Here is a 21,158-nt window from a genome sequence, read left to right on the forward strand (position 1 = left end):
GGTTTACAGCGTCTCCCGGCTGCAGAGGTAAGAAATGTCAGTGCACATCTGCGAGTCCACGATATCACTCAGAGCTGGGGCCGAGCACAACAAGGCCTGCTGGGAACTCACGGCCCCACCGAGAGCATCACAGCCAGACGGAGTCTCCGCAAACAAACACCGGCATGCCAAATGCTGCTGCCAATTAGGGCTCGGCCTGGCATTTACCAAAAGGCTGCGAGGATAAATGCTCCATCCCTCAGAGCAGGAGGGGGTTTCCATGATTAAACTTGGTGTGATTGACAGCAATTAGGGTAGATTTATTAGTGTAAAGGTTAGTTTGGTTTTTACACAAATAATGTTGTATCATACACGAGAGACAAAACAACAGATGAAATCACTGAGCAACAGCATAGTAAATACCAAAGTGTTATTTTGCATGGAACATCTTTGGAATGCTAGATTATGTCACAAGAAATTTGCTTTTTTTGTGAAGTCAAATCTTTGAAAAGGTTGCAGACAGGATTTGGAGCGTATCTTTGTCAATGGGCCAGATGAGCAGAATAATCAGATGAGAATCATGCAGTGGAGTGTAAAGACCTGGGATGCTGGTGACTGACTAATTATGCAGTCTGAGGTGGAGAGGATATTTATTTTAGTTCCCATGAGGCTTCATTGTCTCACCAGGTGAGAGTCTCACTCACATGTTGCCCTCCATCTCAGGAACACAGCTAATTGGGCTGCATTCTGTCCTTTCAGAAACATGAAAGAGACTGATGTTCGACAGGGTTGCCTTTTTTTTTTTTTTTGTGGGCCTGTGGTGAAAGCCTTAGCAGATTATTTCTTTTTGTTAGGTGTGCATATGTGTAGGGGTGTTTTATGTTGCAGTCGTAAGGACCGGGACAAAAAAGGCAGCCAAAAAGGAAGTGAAAAAGAAAAAATGTAGTTTGGGGGCAGAAGGGCACTGATAATGCCTGGTCGTGTTGGAAAAGATCTGTGTGAAATTAAGACACACAGAATTTTCTTAAAAGGCTCTTTGAGCTGTCATTAGGTGGTGGAGGCGCCGCTGAGAATGTTAATGGCGTGAAAGTGGGACGGGGGTTACTGTGGCTTCCACACACTGGGCACTGCATGCTCCTGTTACAACTCGACTTTAAGGAAGGAACGCCTCCTAAATGTGGATATGAAGATAAGACATTTCATGCGTTTATGAGAATTTAATTATGAAATAGTGCAAGGTGACATTTTAAAAGCTTCCGTTTTCCGACAACATGTTGCTAGAGTGGCACTCGACGTTAATAAAATGATCCTGATAATAAACATACCAAAGAAAAAACATCCTTACAAAGTGTGTTTGCTTTTTGCTGAGTGGTGCCAGCGAATGAACCTCCAGAGCAGAGATGGAATATTTTAAATGCGAACAGAATGCCAATGCAGCCGTTTAACAGATCAGATGCGTTATTAGATAAACAGCTGTGATCAGATATGGCCTATAGAGCTGAGCTCATGCACTCTGCATCCTGACAGGCCTTGTGCTTTCTACTGCATTAGGTAGGGTTTATTACTCACCCTTACAGGCTGTTGACATGAGCAAGATATAGCATTTCGATGAGATAGTGTCCCGTAGAGAGTGTAATGACGTTATTCCTTGTCTTATCATGGCCAGATGAACTGTGTGCTCAAGTCCTGTCCAGCTACGAATTATGCCCAGCTTGTTTTTATTTCACAGTGGCTTCAGACCTTACAGCTCATGCAGCCTGGACGTGACTGGATACTTAAACAGCTGCATTCATAAGCTTCATCATGACAATATTGGTTAAAATGTCACAAAGGATCAAATTAGCTGGCAAGACTAGCATGCAGTTGATATAATACATCAGAAAAAAATTCAGTTTCTAGTATGTAAGTGCCCTGCACTTGTTTTATGGTCAATTGGATTAATAATTGGGGCTAACAGGCTATCAAAATCCAATTCACACACAGAAACACTCGGGGAGGACGTATTATCTAATTAAACGGACCACTCCTTGTTTCTTTATCACTCCTCTTTGTGTGGTAATTCAGCAGTCATACAAATGAGGAAGTGATGGCTTCATCAACAGAAAACAGTGAATGAAAAGTGGTAGATGTTTTAGCCTGGCTTGAGTACATACACAACACATCTATTATTAAAATGCAGCAACTTCTAATACATTTTCAGGATGATGTGATTTTTATTTATTATTATTATTATTATTATTATTATTATTATTATTATTATTATTATTATTATTATTTTATTTTTATTTTTATTTTTTTTATCCTGATTTTATTGTGACCGTGATTTTATGTCCTGTCATGTAAAATGTTTATCCTGGGATTCATGGAATTGTGTAAAATTGATTTATCTGGCTGTGGTTTGTGATTAAGGATATGTATGTATGCACGTGTGTGTGTGTGTTTGTTTGTGTGTGCAAATTTGGAAGGAAGAATCTCTCAATGTGAGGAGAAAAATTAAGGGGAATTTCACAGATTTTGGACATTTTTGTATTATTTGCTGGTTGAGAATTATACAAAGTCACTTACTCGTTTTCTGATGCTGTAAACACTGTTTCACAATAATGCTTTGTCTGACTTTTTTTTGTATAAAGCTGTATCCTCTGGTTGCATCCATGTTTCATCCTTGTTGTTAAGTCAGCAACATAAAAGTTTAATTTTATGCAAATTGGAGTGGAGTGAGGGATGGTGGCACAGTTTTTGTGCCCTATTATGAAACATTATTCACATGTTTTGGTCCAAGATATTCATTCCTACTCACAGCTCCTAGTCTAGCCTGATTCTTGTTATGCTGCTGTGTTTAATATACCCAAATGTGTTTTTTTATTTTTATTTTTTTTTTTGCCAAAAATAGAAGGCAGTTATGAAGAGTAAACATTATTTGCAGCTCATTCTAACAGCAGTAGGTGCTAGAACACATGCATGGAGGCATTTCTAATGCAATTATTGCTCATTTTTATTTTTATATGTGATTGATTTGGAGTTAAAATGACCAAAACATTTACCAGAAATTAAAACAATCTGATTCATTGTAAGATCAGTTGTTGTGCATAGGTTGTGGAGCTTGTTATGTAGTTTGTTTAGCCGTAACTCACTAGGATGAAAAAGAAAGGCAAATATTTATAAGGAAAAAAACACCACTGAGTTGATACAGGGTTAGAGAGTACATCAGGTCAACACAGAAAGTCTAATTATTATCCTACTCTTTTTTATTTTTTAAACATGCATATGTAATTTAAAAAAGGGGAGTATGGTGATACTGATGAGTTCTGTAATTTCTTAAATATCTCCAAGATGTATCAGGAATGGAGAGAGACAAAGAAAGAGAGAGACAGAGAGAGAAGTGGAGGCTTCAGAAGCAGAAGAAAATTGGCGGTGTTGGTGCAGCAAATGTCCTCCCATGCAGGCCAAAATTGAATGTCTATTTGTATCCACAATTGCCAATTCACAGTCCTACTATTTGAGGACTTGATGTGTCAGAAGATGAGAGAGAGACTGCGTGGGGGTTTCCCTCTATTCTTTTATTGGAATTTTTAAAATGTGAATACAAAAAAGCTTGAATAGAAAAGATAGAAACTGGAAAAAATGCTTAAATATTGTATAAAAGTCAGTCTTGCTACTCATGAGTAGCAAAAAGAGGGTTTTTTAAAAAATAAATGAAGACCTAGGGGACATAACACATGTCTTTCAGCACTGGAAACACTAAATGGCCAAATGAATGTGAAAACCTGACCATAATCTTATCCATCTTATGTGGTTCTTCTCCAAACTGGTGCCATGTAATAATATAGAATGTATTTGTGTGCTGTAGCTTAACACTTCCCCTTCACTGGACCTAAGGGACGCAAAGTTCCAGCATGGCAGTGCCCCTGTGCACAAAGTGAACTCCATGAAGACATGGTTTGTTGAGGTTGGAGTAGAAGAACTGGAGTGTCCTGCACAAAGCCCTGACGTCAACCCCCCTGAACACCTATAGAATGAACTGGAACACTGACTGCACCCCACATCTCCTCACCCAATATCAGTGCCTGATCTCACTAATGCTCTTTTGACTGAATGAACACAAATCCCCACAGACACACGCCTCCATTTAGTGGAAAGCCTCCCTAGAGAGAAGTTATTATAATAACAAAGGGGAATAAATCTGGAATGTTCACAAAGTGTGATGGTCAGTTGTCCAGTAACTTTTGGACATATAGTGTACACTAAAATATAAACATGGTCGTACGAAACACTAAGATTGCTTTTGTGTAGAGAAACGTATTTTTTGATTTAATTAACTAAACTTACAATGAGCATGACTGGGATAAAGTGATATCTGAAAATAAATGAACGAATGATGGAATAAATATCGAATGTCATATCTATCCATACTTCTTCTGTTGTTGGCAGTCTCTTGAAACTGTACAGCTGCTCATCTTCAGGATTTTTGCATTACAGTAACTGATTCGTTGATTTTTCAGCTTTGTGGAAATTTGTTCAGAATTGAGAAAGATTTCAATGCAAGCCCAGTGTGTGTGTGTGCTGTGAATTACTAGCTGCGTTTCCTCTGACTTGATGTTCATTATAAAATAGTTAGTGTTAAAATATTGTAAACTGAGACGCTACACTATTGCTTCAATATGCTTCATTTCCTGCATCAGCCACACATTCCTTTTTCCTTCCACATTATGTACAGTAGGTGATAAAAATAGAACAGACAGAATAAGCTATAGAGACTACAAATCTACAGTGAAAAGATTATTATCTATACAATCAACTGCATCTGCAAGATGAGCTTCAGCATGAAATTACATTTAATGTGCTGTTGCTTCCCATCAAATATATCATATTATTTGTCTAATTACACTAAGAGAAATTCCCATTTGCTACACTTATTTTCTATTTTCTATGCTAATGTCATTAAATATTGCTTTGTTTACGTCATACTTGCTGTTTCTAATATAAAGGATCCCACTGATGATAACATACCCCAAATAAATTGTTGAAATATCACAAACTTGTATGAACTTACAAGACCTTATATTTTAACTTGAGGCATTTGAATTGTATTGCATTGTGTATATTGAACTGTTAAGCCTACAAATAATAATTTTTAAGAATAATACATTATTGCAAACTCCTTCTACCCATATAATTTTTTTTTATAATAATCAAAGAGTACATATTTCCTGTTGGAAACAGACATTTGTAGAGAGTGCATCTTTGCAGGGAATGATATATATGGCATTTTAATAATGGTGCATTTCCTGCTGGTGTTTTTTTAGCTTGTTGTAACGGAGGCTTAAGATTAAATGACGCCACATGATACAAGATTTATGCATGATTTCAGTGTTTTATCTTGACACAAAAAGTTTCACTTACCAGCAAACAAGTTATCCGTAAGCAGAATTTTATTTTGCTCTCTATTTTGTTCATTTACCAATTCCCACCCACCAGCCTGCTCTATCCTATAATATGACCAAGAGACATTTAAACACAAAACACATATTACCTCCAAAAACAAGCCAGCTAATTGGGTTTTTTTTAATTTTTTTATTTTGACCTGCTGCATCCCAGAGCAGCACAACACAGTCAGAAGAAACACAGGAGCTTACAGATGTCCATGATCAGTTAACTTCAACGTGATTGACAGGGGAGAGAGGGTATGCCATTCCATCCACCCTGAGAGTGTGCTTCCTTGGCAAACATTTCAGTATGGAAAACCCTGCAATATTAGAAATCTTATCATTGGTGAAAAAAAAAAATCCAGAGAAACCGCACATCCAGTAATCAGTTACAAACTAGACTAATGATTTTCAGCAATCAGTGTGCTATAATTCTTATCTGTAATTTGATTTTGCATACAGTCATCTATTCCAGCCAGCTATTAACAGATCAGACTGCGCTTTCTTCAGATACAATAGGGTACAGTACAATCCAGTACACTCCATGTCCTCTGATAAAGCCTCTAATTCCATCTGATAAATAGTGGCACTGACACATGGGCAGTTATATCTGAGAAAAATATGCAGGGTGATGAGGCGTGAGGCTACATTTCAAGGACAATTGCGTATAAAGAAATTTACAAATTCTGTTTAAAAATGTTAGCTTTAGTACTGCAACACAGGCTAACTCTGAATAACAAACACAATATACTGTAGAAAAAATAACTCCTTACGCAAAAAAAGGAAAGAAATCAAGGTTTGTAGATTTCTTGAAAACTTGACTTCTTTTATCCCCAGCATTCTCACTGAGCAAATTATCCTATAATATTTTCGCGTTTACATCCCCGACCCAGTTTCTGTTGTGTGGTCATTTTGTAAATGGAGGAGCAGAGAGGTGAGGCTGTTACAATGCCAGGCGCATTACTGTGATTGCTGATGATTATTGAAAATACTCATATCAGACACAATTGTTACACCTTACTTTCCCAAAAAGCCCGCTTGTCATCTTGAGTCAGCAGAAATTTACCAGATAATCTTCATCAGCAGTGATGTACAGTATCTTACTGTGTCCTGTGGATTTCACCTAAAAACCTTGACTTAAGAAAATGCAAATTAATAAAGATGGAATGAATATCAACTGATATGAAATTGCAATCATCACTCATTTAAAATATGACCACCTTTTATAGACACAAATTGCAGCTTTCTGCCGAGAAGCTTTTAAAGCACTCACTGATTGAGGCTAATAAGAATTTCAAAATAAAATGGCTTCTTACTTCCTTGCTATAGAACTGCTGACAGATATTGGATTTAAGAGTCAGGAGATTAAGCTGGTAGCTCTGATGATTTAAAAAATGCATTAAAATTGCTTCGTATTTCAAGAGTTGTCCGTGTCTGAGAAATAATTTTGTTAAATATATTATCTTTTATAACAGGTAAAGAAAAAGATTAAAGAGAACTAAAGTATTACAGAAAGAAAAAGGCTGGTTTTGGAGAATATCAGTGGGGAAAATAGGCATGGGAAGCGAAATATTCTGTACGGTAAATGTTCTGTAGCCTTCAAGAGCTGCTCATTTATTTTTAATTAGTGAAATCATCAATGCATGTTGCCTGGGTAATGCAGCACTTGCAAAATTAGTGTTCTCTGGGACATGCATGATAATGATTATATCTGCACAGTTCATTCAGTTTTAAACTAATTCCATATGGGATGCTCTTCTGTTCACTATGGATGTACATAGTGCTTATTTGAGATACTTTATCCTGTCCTGACCTCTCACATCAGCGCGGTGTTCTCCTCTGAAGAACATTATGTGTAACCTCTAGAGATATTTTTCCCATTCTGATGTTTAATGACAACATTAACTAAAGCTCCTGGCCTGAATTTGTAGGATTTTATGCAATATGCTGCACATCATTTGCTGAATGACCAGACGAGAGGTGTTCCTAATAAAGTGACCTGATTCTACAGATAATATAATATAATATTACGCCATAGCCTACAGTGGGTATTGAAAATCTTTCCTTTCTTCATTTTCATTTATTTAACTTTTGTAACCGCTTTGCTAACCCTGTTCAGGCCAGCATGCACACACATTTACACCTAGGGGCAATTTACTTTAGTTAATCCACCTACTGGAGCTTTAAAACAGCACCGCCAGGGGGTTAAATATATTATTGCCTATAATAAAAGGGAAGAAAGAGTCAAACGAAGTAAAATGTTACTAAAGGGGAACATTGCTTTTGCAGAATATCAGTGGAGGGCAAATGCCTGCTACCAGAAAATGTTTTCGAGTTCAAGCACTGCTTATTTATTTTTAATTAGTGAAATCACCAATGTACAGCCTGTTGCCTGGGTACTTGAGGACTGGAGAAATTAGTGTTCTCTGATGCATGCATGTTAACTATTATATCTGCACAATATGCTCAATTTTACCAGAATTAAAACGAACAACATTTACTTATATACTTAAAAAAACATACAGCATGAAATAAGAAATAAGAGTTCCATGCATTAATATTAATATTAATTCAATTTATTTATTTTAGATGTTGCCATTTGTATATGATGAGAGTCACACTGTGTAAACTCACCTGATTGGCACTTTAATGAGATGGGATTGGAGAATTTTTGACTAGTTTGGTGAAATTGCAGTGTGTAAGTGTAAATGAGATCAAATGAATGTGTGTTTTATTGCATGAAGTGAACCCAGTGAACACACACCAAATTAAGACATTTACGGATATCCATTGTTGTAGTGGCTTGGCTTGGCCCATAAAAAGACATTGTAATTGAGACCAATTGTCTTTACCGTGTCCTCAGAAAAAAAGAAAAGAAAAAAAAACATTCAATCTGGGTAAAAGCTCGACATCACATGAGTATGTTCTTCATGTCCTTTAAAAGTCTTTGTGCTCACTGGGAATGTCTTCTTCGTTGTCATTGTGCTTTCTACGTGACATTCAGGGGTGCATTAGACGGCTCACAGCCAAGCCTCGTCACGTGGATACACTACAGTTCACTAGACGTGATCAATGTTAACAGCCGATACTGTGTGTTCCTGCTGCCATACTCAGCATACTGCAGACTGTTTAGTGTGAGCAGTCTTCCTTTCAGACAAAATGAGTTTGACTGGTTCACTACACTGTGTGTGTGTGGATTTGTGTGTCTATATGGCTGATAACCTCCCTCTTGTCTTGCTCCACAGCCCGTATCGTGAAGACCAAGCAGTGGTGTGACATGGTGCCATGTCTGGACGATGAAGGCTGTGACCTTTTGGTAAATAGATCAGGCTGGACTTGCACACAGCCCGGCGGCCGGGTCAAAACTACCACGGTGAGTCTCCTCCATCACACCGCTTCTCTCTGTAGTTAGTTTTTTTTTACTGGAGGAACAATAATAAAAAGCCTAGCTAGTTTGCAAATAATGTTTTTCCAAAACATCATTAAATTGCTGTGGGAAAATTCCTACCAGCTAATTGACTAATGCAATATCCAAATCAATATAAAGGAATTAATATAACATAATTTAAAAGAATTTTCCAAGATTATAAACATTTTTTTATACTATTTATAGTTTTATGGCATCTGTCACATGTTAAACACTAATTAGCACATCTGTTTTTTTTTCTCTCTAGCATTTTTAAGGACACTGTTAACATAATTTAATATTAACATTATTAAATATTATTAAAGATTATAAACTCAAGTGTACAATTATGTCTCTGAAATCTTTTACAGGATAAACACTTTTATCATCAATTATTTTCCTTCTTTCTTTTTTAAGGACCGTGATAACGTCATAAATATGAACATAAGATCAAGACACTAGATTATTATATTTTCAGAACACAGTTGAAGGTTTTTAATTGCACATTTTGCAAGATTATAAACACAACTGCAGCACAATTATCATGCTTCTTGTTTTGTTTTGTTTTGTTTTTGCTTTAATACTAACATTAAAAATGAAGCCTAAAATTTTATAAAGTGTTATTTCAGACAGAGCATTTATGACAGATTAAACATTGGTTTCTTTTATAAGGATAGTCAACTGAGCTGAATAAGTAATAAGTAATATTAATAAAATGATATTAAGTGATATAACAACATGAATCCAAACAGAATAATAAAGGGAAATTAATGTTCTTATCCCAAATAGTATCCCTTTTTGTCTCCCCTGGAATGGTTTCTGGATACATTTTTAACATTGAAATATAGGCCTTTCCTTCTCATCAAGTACAGAACTTACAGAATTTCTTTGCTTAGTAACACTGAGCTTGGACTTTCTTCTAATTAGTTGTAATTGCATAAGATCACTCAACATTAATGACGGGAGCAGATGGATGATCACGGCTGGTATGTGTGCGAAGAGAGAGAGGTGAAGCACTACAGCTCCTGTCTGTACTGTCATCTGCAATTAAAAAAGTTTAATTTGTGCTCATTCGTTCTGCACTGCTCATTTGCATCTTGCCGGTCTTTTAATGTCAGGCAGTGAACTTTACCAAACTAAGGGCTTCAGGAGCATAGGCATCACATTTTTATTCATCTGTTGGCTACTTGTTTACCATTAGCTTTTCATAGCACAGGAAAAGAAGAGGTGGACAGGGAGGCAGGTAGAGATAGAGGCGGACAGGCAAATGTAAACAAGGACGCAAATTTAATATGATATTACGTTCTGACAGAATAAAAGCATGACTGTATATCATGATAAGGAAGTATGAAGTATTTATATAAAAACCTAATGCAATAGTAATATGGTGAGATTATTAAAAAGGTCCAGTCTGTCTCTGGAAATAGAAATTTATTTCGATGTTGTTTTGACATATTAGGAACTGTTGGGTGGTTTATTTATATAATTTTGGTACAGTATATTAAAATACTGCAAAATTTCCAGCATTGTACTTGGGTATTTTGTCGAAACATTATAAACATGTATGTTACACAAAATTCCTTGCATAGATAGTCTGCTTTACATTGGCATTTTTGACTAACACAAAAAAAGAACAGATCAGAGACGTCTGTTTTAAATTTGACGTAAGGAAAATAACTAGCAACTATATAAACTGTGTATTCTCTGTTTGTGATCAAACATTCTATTTTTGATATTGACTTTACACTTTGCTTTCTTACATACCCATGTTATCAATTCACTGTGCAGAAAAATCTATCAATTATTTGTCTCTAGCCTTGTAGCAAGCCTCTGGTCTGATAAGCTGCCTTTAGCTAAAGAATTTACATAAACGCATCTGATTGGTTAATGAGGGAGCTGCCACAGAAACCACTATAGTGGTATAGCTGGCTAAGGACTGCAGATCTAGATATTGCCGCTAATAATACACTATACTAATATGCAAATATCTTAACTGGGCTAACATATATCATTAGATTCATTCAACTGTCACAATCTGTCATATCCAATAATAAAATATATTAATGGCTTTTTCATACAAAGATTCTCTAATTTTGGTGAACAGAGTACACCTTTTAGGATTCAAGTAAAAGAAGAGCTGGTTTAAGTGTTTTATTAGGTGCTGGCCTCCTGGGAATTTCACACACAACAGTTACTAGAGTTTACACAAAATGTTGAGGGAAAGGAAAGAAAAAAAAACAAGAGAGGTCAAAGGAAAATGGCCAGATTGGTTTCAGCATCCAGGAAGGATATAGTAACTCAGACAATCACTCTTTACAACAGATGTAGGAAGAAAAGCATCTCAGCATAAACAACACATTGAACTTTTAGATAGTCTAAATGCCTAGAAGAGGAATCTAAGGCTATAATGTGCACAGACTTGCCCAAGCTGGACAGTTGGAAATAGTCTTTTTCTAAAATTCAGCTCTTCAGTTAGGGTGAGTCTGTGTCCGTGATAGCCTCAGATTCATGTTCTTGGCTGACAGGAGTGGAACCTAATATGGTCTTCTGCTGATGTAGCTGATTCACCTCAAGGTTTGATGTGTTGTGCATGCTGAGATGCGAAGTCTCATGCCAAAAACCATATTAGGATTTCATTTTTCATATTGTTTTGCCCACACACAGCACACTCTAAAACCTTCTAAAACATGTGGTGTATATGATTCCCTATGATGCACATGCTCCTTCATCATGAAGATGACAGTCCCTGAAGGGGCCATATTTTAAAGCATTTAATGCCATCATTCTAATCAATATTATATCCTGAGTAGTACTACAGTCTTTCGTTAAGATTTTAGAAGTATTTAGAGCAGGTCATTTCCATAAAACCCTAGTCACAACCCTCCAGGAATAGAAGTCGAAGAGAATTTAATTAAATGTAAACACTGACATTTTTGTCTCCATTATTAAATTATATCAGTGTGCAATCATGGGCATCTGTGAGCTCATGTGTAGAGAATAAGGCAATTAACGCTTTCATTCGCTAGTCTTGGCCTGCTTGTGTCTGAGTAAGCGAAAGAGAAAGAGAGAGTGTGTAAGTGTATGTATAGTTTGTCACAGTGTCTGTTTCTTGGCACAGATCCATCCTAGATTCCCTTGTTTCCATTGCTTGGGATAAAGTGGAAGCAGCTGCCAGATAGGAACATTACTGCCTGATCCATGCCAAGTTTTAATAGACAGGTTGGAGTAGGACAGACTCAGGGATACTGCAGTAACAAGTGGACTCTCTCAAAATGAGCTCAATTACATGATATTACACAGTGTTTTATAATGTAGCAGATCTAAAGCAAAGAACTCAGTGGTGTTATTATGCACAGACCAGAGAGACGAGTGTGATTAATAGCTCAGATTTCAAGCGACTGCTACTGAGAAAAAGTTTTTAGGAGACTTTGCTAGACATCATCTCTGCTATACAGGGAGAGAGAGAGAGAGAGAGAGAGAGAGAGAGAGAGAGAATGGGGTGGATGCTATTTTCAGCTAAATTATCACTCAGTAAAAACCCCGGTGTAACTCCATACTAGATAAGAATAAACACTCATTAAAATTGTCTTATTTGTGATTTGCTTCTCTGTGGAGAATAAATTAACTAAAATCTGATTGCAGCTACCTTCATTTTAAAGGCTCCTTCTCCTACAGCAAGGATCATCAAACTGGTGGATTGTGGTCTAGATGCAGACCCTGCAAAGCATTTCATTCCCGGCTGAACCAAGCACTGATAAAAATACCACAGCAAAGCCAATCAAAGAAAAAATAAATAAATAAAAACAGTGGCTGTAGTTCAGCATCTCAAATTATCTAAACAGAAACCAGCTTGGCTTCTGTTAAAGATTTTCTATTGTGGTTTATCCAGTCTTATGCAATTATTCAAATTATTTAGCTGAAGTTCATCAGATCAGAGAGTGGCAACAGGGGGAGATGCGATAAAAGTTTTAACAAACAATCATAGACTTTTCATTAGATTTACCCTCTCTGTTCTAATTAGTGATCTGACGTTGTGGCTTGTTTTGACAAAAACAAATACAGAATACATTAAAAAGTGATAAAGTGGTGTCCCACTGTGTAACAATACATAACCACCTTGAACTGTCTTATTAATAGTCATAAAATAATAATAAACTAATGGTTAAACATGAAACTGTAACTATTGTCACTATTCAGGCATTCAGTTAGTCACTTATCTGGTATGTAATCGAAGGATCTTATGTAACTAGATCGTAGCAAAGTCTCAAAACATCCACGTACAGCTTAGTGTGTAGAACAATTCAAACGAACTGGAGCATGAGCTAGAGACAGAAAAGGGTTTATGAATAAACTGACAGATTGGAGAGATAAAGAGTGGAATGATAAAGAGTATGTTTGTGTGTGTGTGTATATGTGAGAGAGAGCGAGAGAGAGAGAGAGCGAGAGAGAGAGAGAGAGAGAGAGAGCATTACCCTCTATTAGCATGAGGTCCATTTAACTTATTCAAGTCATTTCCAAATCAGAGCACTTCAGGAACGCCTGTTCTCCTCCATGCTGCTTCAGAGAAGAGATGATGGTGAGAGGCTCTGATTTTTCCACAGCGTTATCTTTGGAAATGGTAATTTTATCACATTTGACAGCCTGCCAGCAAAAGGTATGACTGAGAGAGCTCATGCTCATGGAGACGTACAATGGCATGGTTGGAGGTTTTGGCATAGTTTAAATGGATTATTTTAATTTTCAAAAAGTTGAGGCGAGAATAGCATTATAATTATCTTTGTAAGTGTAACTCTGAGGTTAAGGCATGAATTAATGGGAAATTATATATTTTACCAGATAAGAATAATTACACCACACACATCACTCAAAGTTCAGGATGTCACTGTCTTGTAAGAATCTTTTTTATTATTCTTTTGTTTACAATACTTTAGTTTGTCTGGATTTTATGACATATCACAGCTGTATGAGCAAATATGTAATTAACTAAAGTTTCATTTGCAGATGAAATACAAGTTCTCATTGTTTAGGGACACTTTTTCATCTTCAGAAAGCATTTGATCCAATATTCCTAAAAAATTGTTTAATATCATTTAAAAGGTCACTGTGGGATTTTCTTTAGCCCAACTCTTCTGTCCTTTGAGTTAGCATGCAGGGGCAACAAATACCTGGAAGTGTAGAGAACACGTGGTTTGAGCTGAGGCTGAGAATGGATCATCTCAGACACACTTCAGACACAGTTACAGCTTAGATGGTTGACAACACCACAGATTTTCTTACAAAAATGAGAAATGATTGTAAATAAATAATATACAGTGAGTCAAAAAGTCTGTGGCCACTAGTACAAATGCTTCAATTTTGCACTTGTTTCTTATTTAAAATATTGTTTTAATGACAAATGATATTATCAGCAACAACATGAAACATATTTTAGCAATAAACACAAGAATTTTGTGAGAATGTGAATGTTTCAGTGGAAGGGATAACACGCAGAGAAAATCTGACCTTTTGATCAACAGAGCCAATATTACAGAATTGCTTCATTTTAAATAATAACCTAGAAACAATGCAGAATCTTGAATAAATAAAAAAAGATTGTAGATTTTCACTATGGCTTCATACTTTTGGATGGAAATGGTTTAAAAATACCATAAGAATGCAGTCAGAATTTGGTATATTTCACTATATGGTCAAAAGTATGTGGACACCATATCCTGTCATGCCCATATGTGTTTGTTGAACATTCCATTCTAAAGTTGGTCCTCCTTTGCTCCATTCTTCTGGGAAGGCTTATAGATTTTTGGAGGATGTTTTTAAGGACTTCTTGTTTAGCCCCAGAGCATTAATTATTTACATTTACAGCATTTGGCAGATGCCCTTATCCAGAGCGACATATTTTTATAACATTTTATACAACTGAGCAATTGAGAGTTGCTCAAGGGCCCAGCAGTGGCAGCTTGGTGGACCTGGGATTTAAACTCACAACCCTCTGCTCAGTAGTCCAACGCCTTTAACACTAAGCTACCACATGTCAAGCACTGATGTTGGGTGAGGAGGCTGGGTGCACAGTTGGCATTAAAGGTGTTCAGTGGGGTTGATGTCAGTTCTTCCACTCCAAATTTGGCAGATCATGTCTTCATGGAGCTTGCTTTGTGCACAGGGGCATTGTCATGATGGAACAGGTTTGGGCCTATTAGTTGCAATGAAGGAAAACTGTTAAAGTTACAGCATGCCAAGACATTCTAGACAATTCTGTACTTTCAACTTTGAAGATGTTCCAACAGTTAGAGTTATGTTCATGGTCCCCTGACTGGCATTCCTTCCAGGTGTATTCTTGTCTCCAGTAGGGTTTTCAAAGATATTGTGTCAGTCAAAACTTTTTCATCTTTGACCAATAACTATTAATATTCAATAATCCCATTAACAAAACTGAAAAGATGCGTTTAAAGAGTAACTCGTCAGATCAGTATACATGAACATATTGCATGTAAGTTGCTCTCTGTGTTTTTTGGCTTTCTTTAAGTCTGTGATTAAGCACAGAAAATAAATTGTAAGCATGTAACATAAAGTGAGGGCTAATGATTATAGTGATCAGCGATTTTCCTACAGCTGACACTGGAATGAGGCTGCTTGTGCCTGGTGTTCTATGGTCTTTATTCTTTGGTGTGCGACTAAACAAGCTGTTCTTTAAGCCTCATCTAACATCTACCAGACGCATTTGATGAATAATAGGGGCTGGTCGATGTGTTCATACAACCGGTTTATTAGTATGTGTTAAAAATGGGTGGGTTTTTTTATTATTCAAGAAAAAGGCCTGCTGGAAGTCCAGTGAAGATCGGAGTGCAGAAGATAGCTGCCCCGGCAGAGCTGAGGTGCATGCTGGGGCCTGCATAATTGATCCCATTGGGCCTGCATGGCACCTCAGGACACATCCCAAACCTTGGGTTGAACAGAACAGCCGTTGAGACGACAGCTGCTTTTCCATGCAAATGCTCTCTCGGCCGCTGCAGACCATTAGCTTGCTCTGCCAGCTTTTATCCGCCAAGTCAGCAGTCCAGGCCCACTGCCTCCATTTTGAGTCTCGCTGGAAAATAGGGAATACACTGGAGAGTTAATTTCAGGCAAGGCTTCCTCCAAGTTATATTTAGGACATTTTGGGTCATGCTTAATAAAGTCGAACGGATATGATTATCAAGGCAGTACAACTTTGAGAAAGATTTCTAGAAAAAAAAAACCAATAAAACGATGCTTGTTGAGTATTTCTAAATGGATTCTTTGAATTTCACACTTTTCTTTGTTGCACATTTATTCCTGACCACCGTGCAGTGTTAGCTTGAGAAAGCGGTGTACATGATTGCTCAGCCAGCTTCTCATCTCTCATTCTTTGCCACCAAGTGAGCTTCATCCAAGAAAAACAATAAAAGGAAGCAGAGTTGAAAGAGATGCATTTTATTTATCCGTTTTTGGAACTGCCACAACAACAGTAAATCAGGTGATGCTTTCCCAGGTAAACAACAATCTGTGCTTCAGAAGAGCTCTTTACCACGAAGAGCTCCTGAGCTCCAGGGACAGTCAGCATTGATGATTGTCATATGAGAAACTATGATGCAGTGGGAATTTTCTTGCTCATTTCTCAGAAAACATGGCAAAGCATACAGTCTTGTGAGCGTAGCAAGGTACACACCTCTTCAGCTCTAAAGCTCTAATTAAGACAAATGTACCAAGACAAACTGATCTATTTAAGAATGTGAGGTGGTACCATAATGGATTGTGTGATGATAAAAGATGTCCTATTTGTCCTTAGAGCTAGAGCCCCAGGTGTATACTTCAGGAGAAAGTGGAAAAAATAGATCCATGTGAACTGCATTAGGGCAGCCCATTGATTTTGGAACCTGTAATGTGCGGTATGCTCATGTGTCCTCTCCTAATATGTCCTGAATGTTCTAAAAGGTCAAGCATGAATGTTAGAGCAACATAAAGTGTATCATCAGAATCATTATTGCTGACAATGTGACAACAATAAAGATGCTTGATACACACTTAGCTTTGTGATATTGTCACTAACTGGCCTAGTAACACAGGTGCTGGAAATAAAACTGTCTGTCCTACATTTCCATTGTTAGGAACCATAATGGAATGCAAGATTTCTTAGCTTTAGTATATATAAATTTGTGTTAGAAATGAACAACAACAATAATAATAATAATAATAGAATTTTTACTCTGTTTTCTCTCTATAAAGTCTGAATTAAAAATACTTTTGGCAAATACTCTTCACTAAGCTTCACCCAAATGTAGGAAATAAAAATAGATAAATAATTAAACACAGCTATATTTTCACAAGCTAACATTTTTTCATCCAATACAAATCCTATGTTTCTTACTAAACATACTTGAAGGTTTAGTGGGCAGTTTAGTGGGAATGTGACTATTGATCAGAGAGTTAAAAGTTTAAATACCAGCTCTGCCAAAATTTTCTTGTTGGGCCCTTCCCTTGAGAAAAGTCTTTACCCCCTGGGAGTGCAAGTGCAAGCAGCAGCATGATTGAACCATGCGTGGTTGCTGTGACCCCAGCTTTCTAACTGGGATTAATAACATGTTGGAGTACATATATATGTGTGTATATGTACAATAATTTTATCCCTTTAAATTCCCAGGCCCTGCCAGTGGGTCAAGACATTTATTCCTAACTCTTGAAACATACATATATAATTTAGAGTAGTTCTCACTGAGAATTTGGAAAACTGACTGCAACCCAGACCTTCTTTCCTGACATCAGCACCCAACATCACTATTGCCCTTTTGTATGAATAGGCAAATTCCCATAGCCAGTCTTCAAAATCTAGTAGAAAGCCTTTCCTGTAGAGTGCAGGTTATTATAACAGCAAAAAAAAAAAAAAATCAGGAATGGGATGCTCAAAAATCATGCATGGCTGTGAGGTCCACATACCTTGTATGTCCACATACTTTTGATGATATAATGCATGTTGGAATATATCATGTCTGTTGGAAAAACATCAGAAGCAGCTCAGTTTTCAAGGTAGTAATCATGTCTACTTTGAAGAACCTGAAATGTAAGATCTATTTGATTTCTATAATGGGATGAAATACCCATTTCATCAGCTTCATTACATTCTATAGATGAATTGTTTCCTTTTCCTACTAATGGACTCAAAATGAAGACAGTGTGGAGACAGAAATGATAATGACCCATACTAGCTGCATTCTTGAGACGTCCTTTCAAAGCATCTGTCATTTCATGTTTGGATACGCACACAAAAATTTCTGAATACAGCATGAAGCAGCCTGAAAGCAAGACCACTCAACACACAAGTATACGAGAGACTGAAGAAAGCTTCTAGAAAAACAGTAAGTTGGAATTTTATCATGGTGGAAGAGCTGAAAAATATGGCAAGACATGGCAAATCTGGGCAATGATGATGAGGCAAGGAACAGATTTTCCAATCAAAATCATGCGTAAATGTATTTATGGATCAGCAGTTTTTCTAATGCTGTGTGTTACTGCTTTTTATATTTATTGGATAAACATGAAACATAACCTTAAATAGCAACATGGAAAGATTGATTAAAGAAACACGGTCCATGTTACCCAAAGATTTCCTCATGTGAAGATGATCATATCCAAACGCAAGGATTAAAACTCATTTAAACAACTGTATCATCCTTTCCAGCTGCTGGATTTTATTTACCATTTATGTCATCTCTTCTTTAACTGTGTCTCTTCCTGTATTTTTAGTATCTTAAAGTAACATAGCAAATACAAAATACAGGAACAGACACAGTTAGGAAAAAAATGAAAAATTCATTCCTTTAACAAGATACTCAAAACAAACGAGTGGTTAGTGTGCTTAGACAGTGCTTTGACATTTGAGGATGTGAAGTCATAAGAGTGTAAAATGTCAGCTCGAGGCCATATGCTCCACTGGGCTTGTTTACTGTATGGAACACCCAGGTAAAAAATCCCCCATATGTGGTGAGAATAACAGTCTCTTCCTCATTTTGGCTTCAGTTGCAAATGTATCTTTGCTTTCTCACACATTTCACCCACAAATCTGTTGTCTGCTTCCAGAATGTCCCATGTGCACCATGCAAAATTTAGCAGCTCTTCTTTTCTGTGGGATGTTTTCTTGGCTCATGGGAGGATGCGCTTTAGAAAAGATCAATTGATCCTAGTGCACAAAAACACCCCAGCAGTGGGACCATCTGTGGCATTTAGGATAAACTGAATTTGCGTCTTGTCATGATATTGTGCTTTCAGGAAACCACTTATTCTTTCGTCTAGCTTGCTTTTCAAAGCTGTTAAAGCCTTACCAGTGTCTAACCGTTTAAGCAAACAAAAGGACAAACATTCTCTATCTGAGTGTTACATAGAACTTTAACATACTGACTGTGTGTATTTAGTCTGGTTTACTTTCAGAAATGCTTGTACACATTGTTCCGTGGGTATTTACTGTATGCCTTAGTGAACTGAAAAATATTTCCTAGCCGTATATGCAGCAGCTGAACTGAAAACTATTTTATATTCATACATTCATCTCTCCATGAAGTGAGAGTAAAAGTTTATGCCCCTTTCCAAACAGGCTTTTGAAGTCTTCAGAAGGTCAGAAAGATGGTTTGCAGACAGACCATCTACAAAATGAAAATGTCCAAAGCCGCAACCCTCATTCACAGTAGTAAGACTTATAAAGGGGGAGTATGGGTTCCCAGGAACCTCAGCATTGCTGCTATGACAAGATGAATGTGTTTGAGGAGTTTGTCCAAGACTCACTGTTAGACATATCTTCAAATGGGAAATCTATTCATTTATCTCCAGTACCTACTAGGTCAAAGCTTATGATGGTAGCATTTTACCAAACAAGTAGAAAGGAATATGTTAAAAATGCTAAACCATTTTATTTTCCTAAACTAAGCTACAAAATATAGATCATAAGTTAGGTATGTCTTGTCAGTTAGTTAGAGCATTTAAATTAAGAGAATTTTCTTATGGAGTGCAATATAGAAGTAGTAAAAGATGACCAAGTGTGTTATATTTACTGTCTAAGAGGGCACTTCCTCCTGCTGAAAACAGAACTCATCTCTGTCAAAGAGTGCCCCTTAACAAGCACCCCACTCAACTCGGCCCTTGGCTTCTGGAGCAGCACACCAGACAAACAAATACAAACAAACAAATGAAAACAAACTAGCGGCTTTCCAGCTGCTCTGCTCTGCTCCTCTGTCACACGCTCACAAACACACAGCTCTGCTGTCAGACAGAGGGAGACAGGAAAGAAATATAAATACATGCAGGAAATCAATTTCAGATGTGTCATATCAGTCATTACCCTGCTGGTTTGCCTTAAACCCTTCCCTGACAATATAAACCCATGTTCAACTACACATCCAACTTGCTATATTCCCTCACTGCCTGATGTGAAGCTCAGCAGCATGAGGTGATGGTAAATGTGGTCTTCACATTGCCATCCTGCTATGGACCTACTGCAGGGGAATGTGATCAGAAGGACATAACATATCGTACCAGACGGAGATGTGGTATGCCATGTCCCATCACTGCTCCCTCAGGCAGCCCACCTACTGGTTCCTGCTCAGTGATCCATCATCCCAGAAGTAAGTGTGCCAGTCCATGTAGTATCACAGACTGAGACATGGGCATGGTCTGGGTTGAGAAGGCAAAGGTACCTTTGGTCTTGATCTTTCAAATGCATACTGGAATGTTGCTGGGGAACATCACTACCCTAAGAGGTCAAATGCCACTGGGCAAATATAAAGAACTTATGCCAATGAAATCTCTTAGAATCACCAGTGATGAAAGCCTGAATAAGGAAGCCTACTAGACCCTGGGCCAGATACGTGCCTAAGGCCTTCAGTTTAAACATGTTTAGGTATGCCTCAGTGTCCTGTGGCAGGTAGTCATCCTGGCCAGGGTGAGGGGCTCATTTGGAGAAGAGGAATGGGTTATAAGGCTTTTCATAAGCACCTCTGCTTGTCCTATTCTAGTGTTTGTTTCTTGCTGCTGTTTCTGTAGGACAAAAAGTGCCTGGTATTCAAGTTCCTGCCTAGTGATGGGAGGTCCTGAGTAAGCGTACTTTACGTTGTTCTCTAAGCACAGCCAGGTTTCAGTACAATGAGAGCACCCCTTTTGGAGAACACCCTACAAATCAATTCAGAGGCAGGAAACAAAACCCAAATACATGCTGAAAAAAATAAAGGTCAGATGTGCCACTGGCATGTCTGCTCCTGGCCAGCTTTGTTGGAATAGACACCAACCATACACAAACTTCCATCTATTACTGCTTGCTGTTTACTGCCACACTCCATTGTTTAATGGGCAGCCTA

The 21,158-nt window shown here is 37.5% G+C and overlaps 1 protein-coding gene across 3 annotated transcripts in view; it reads left to right on the top strand.

Moving 5' to 3' along the window:
- The window catches only part of tafa5a (TAFA chemokine like family member 5a), a 135,086-nt gene that overhangs the window by 99,188 nt on the left and 14,740 nt on the right, over positions 1-21,158 (top strand). For all 3 annotated transcript variants that reach the window (XM_058417543.1, XM_058417542.1, XM_058417544.1), the window contains one exon: positions 8,648-8,775. In XM_058417543.1, coding sequence (XP_058273526.1) covers positions 8,648-8,775 — 128 coding nt within the window. The remainder of the gene's footprint in view (positions 1-8,647; positions 8,776-21,158) is intronic.

This window comes from Hemibagrus wyckioides, linkage group LG19 (genome assembly GCF_019097595.1).
Source record: "Hemibagrus wyckioides isolate EC202008001 linkage group LG19, SWU_Hwy_1.0, whole genome shotgun sequence".
NCBI lineage: Eukaryota > Metazoa > Chordata > Actinopteri > Siluriformes > Bagridae > Hemibagrus > Hemibagrus wyckioides.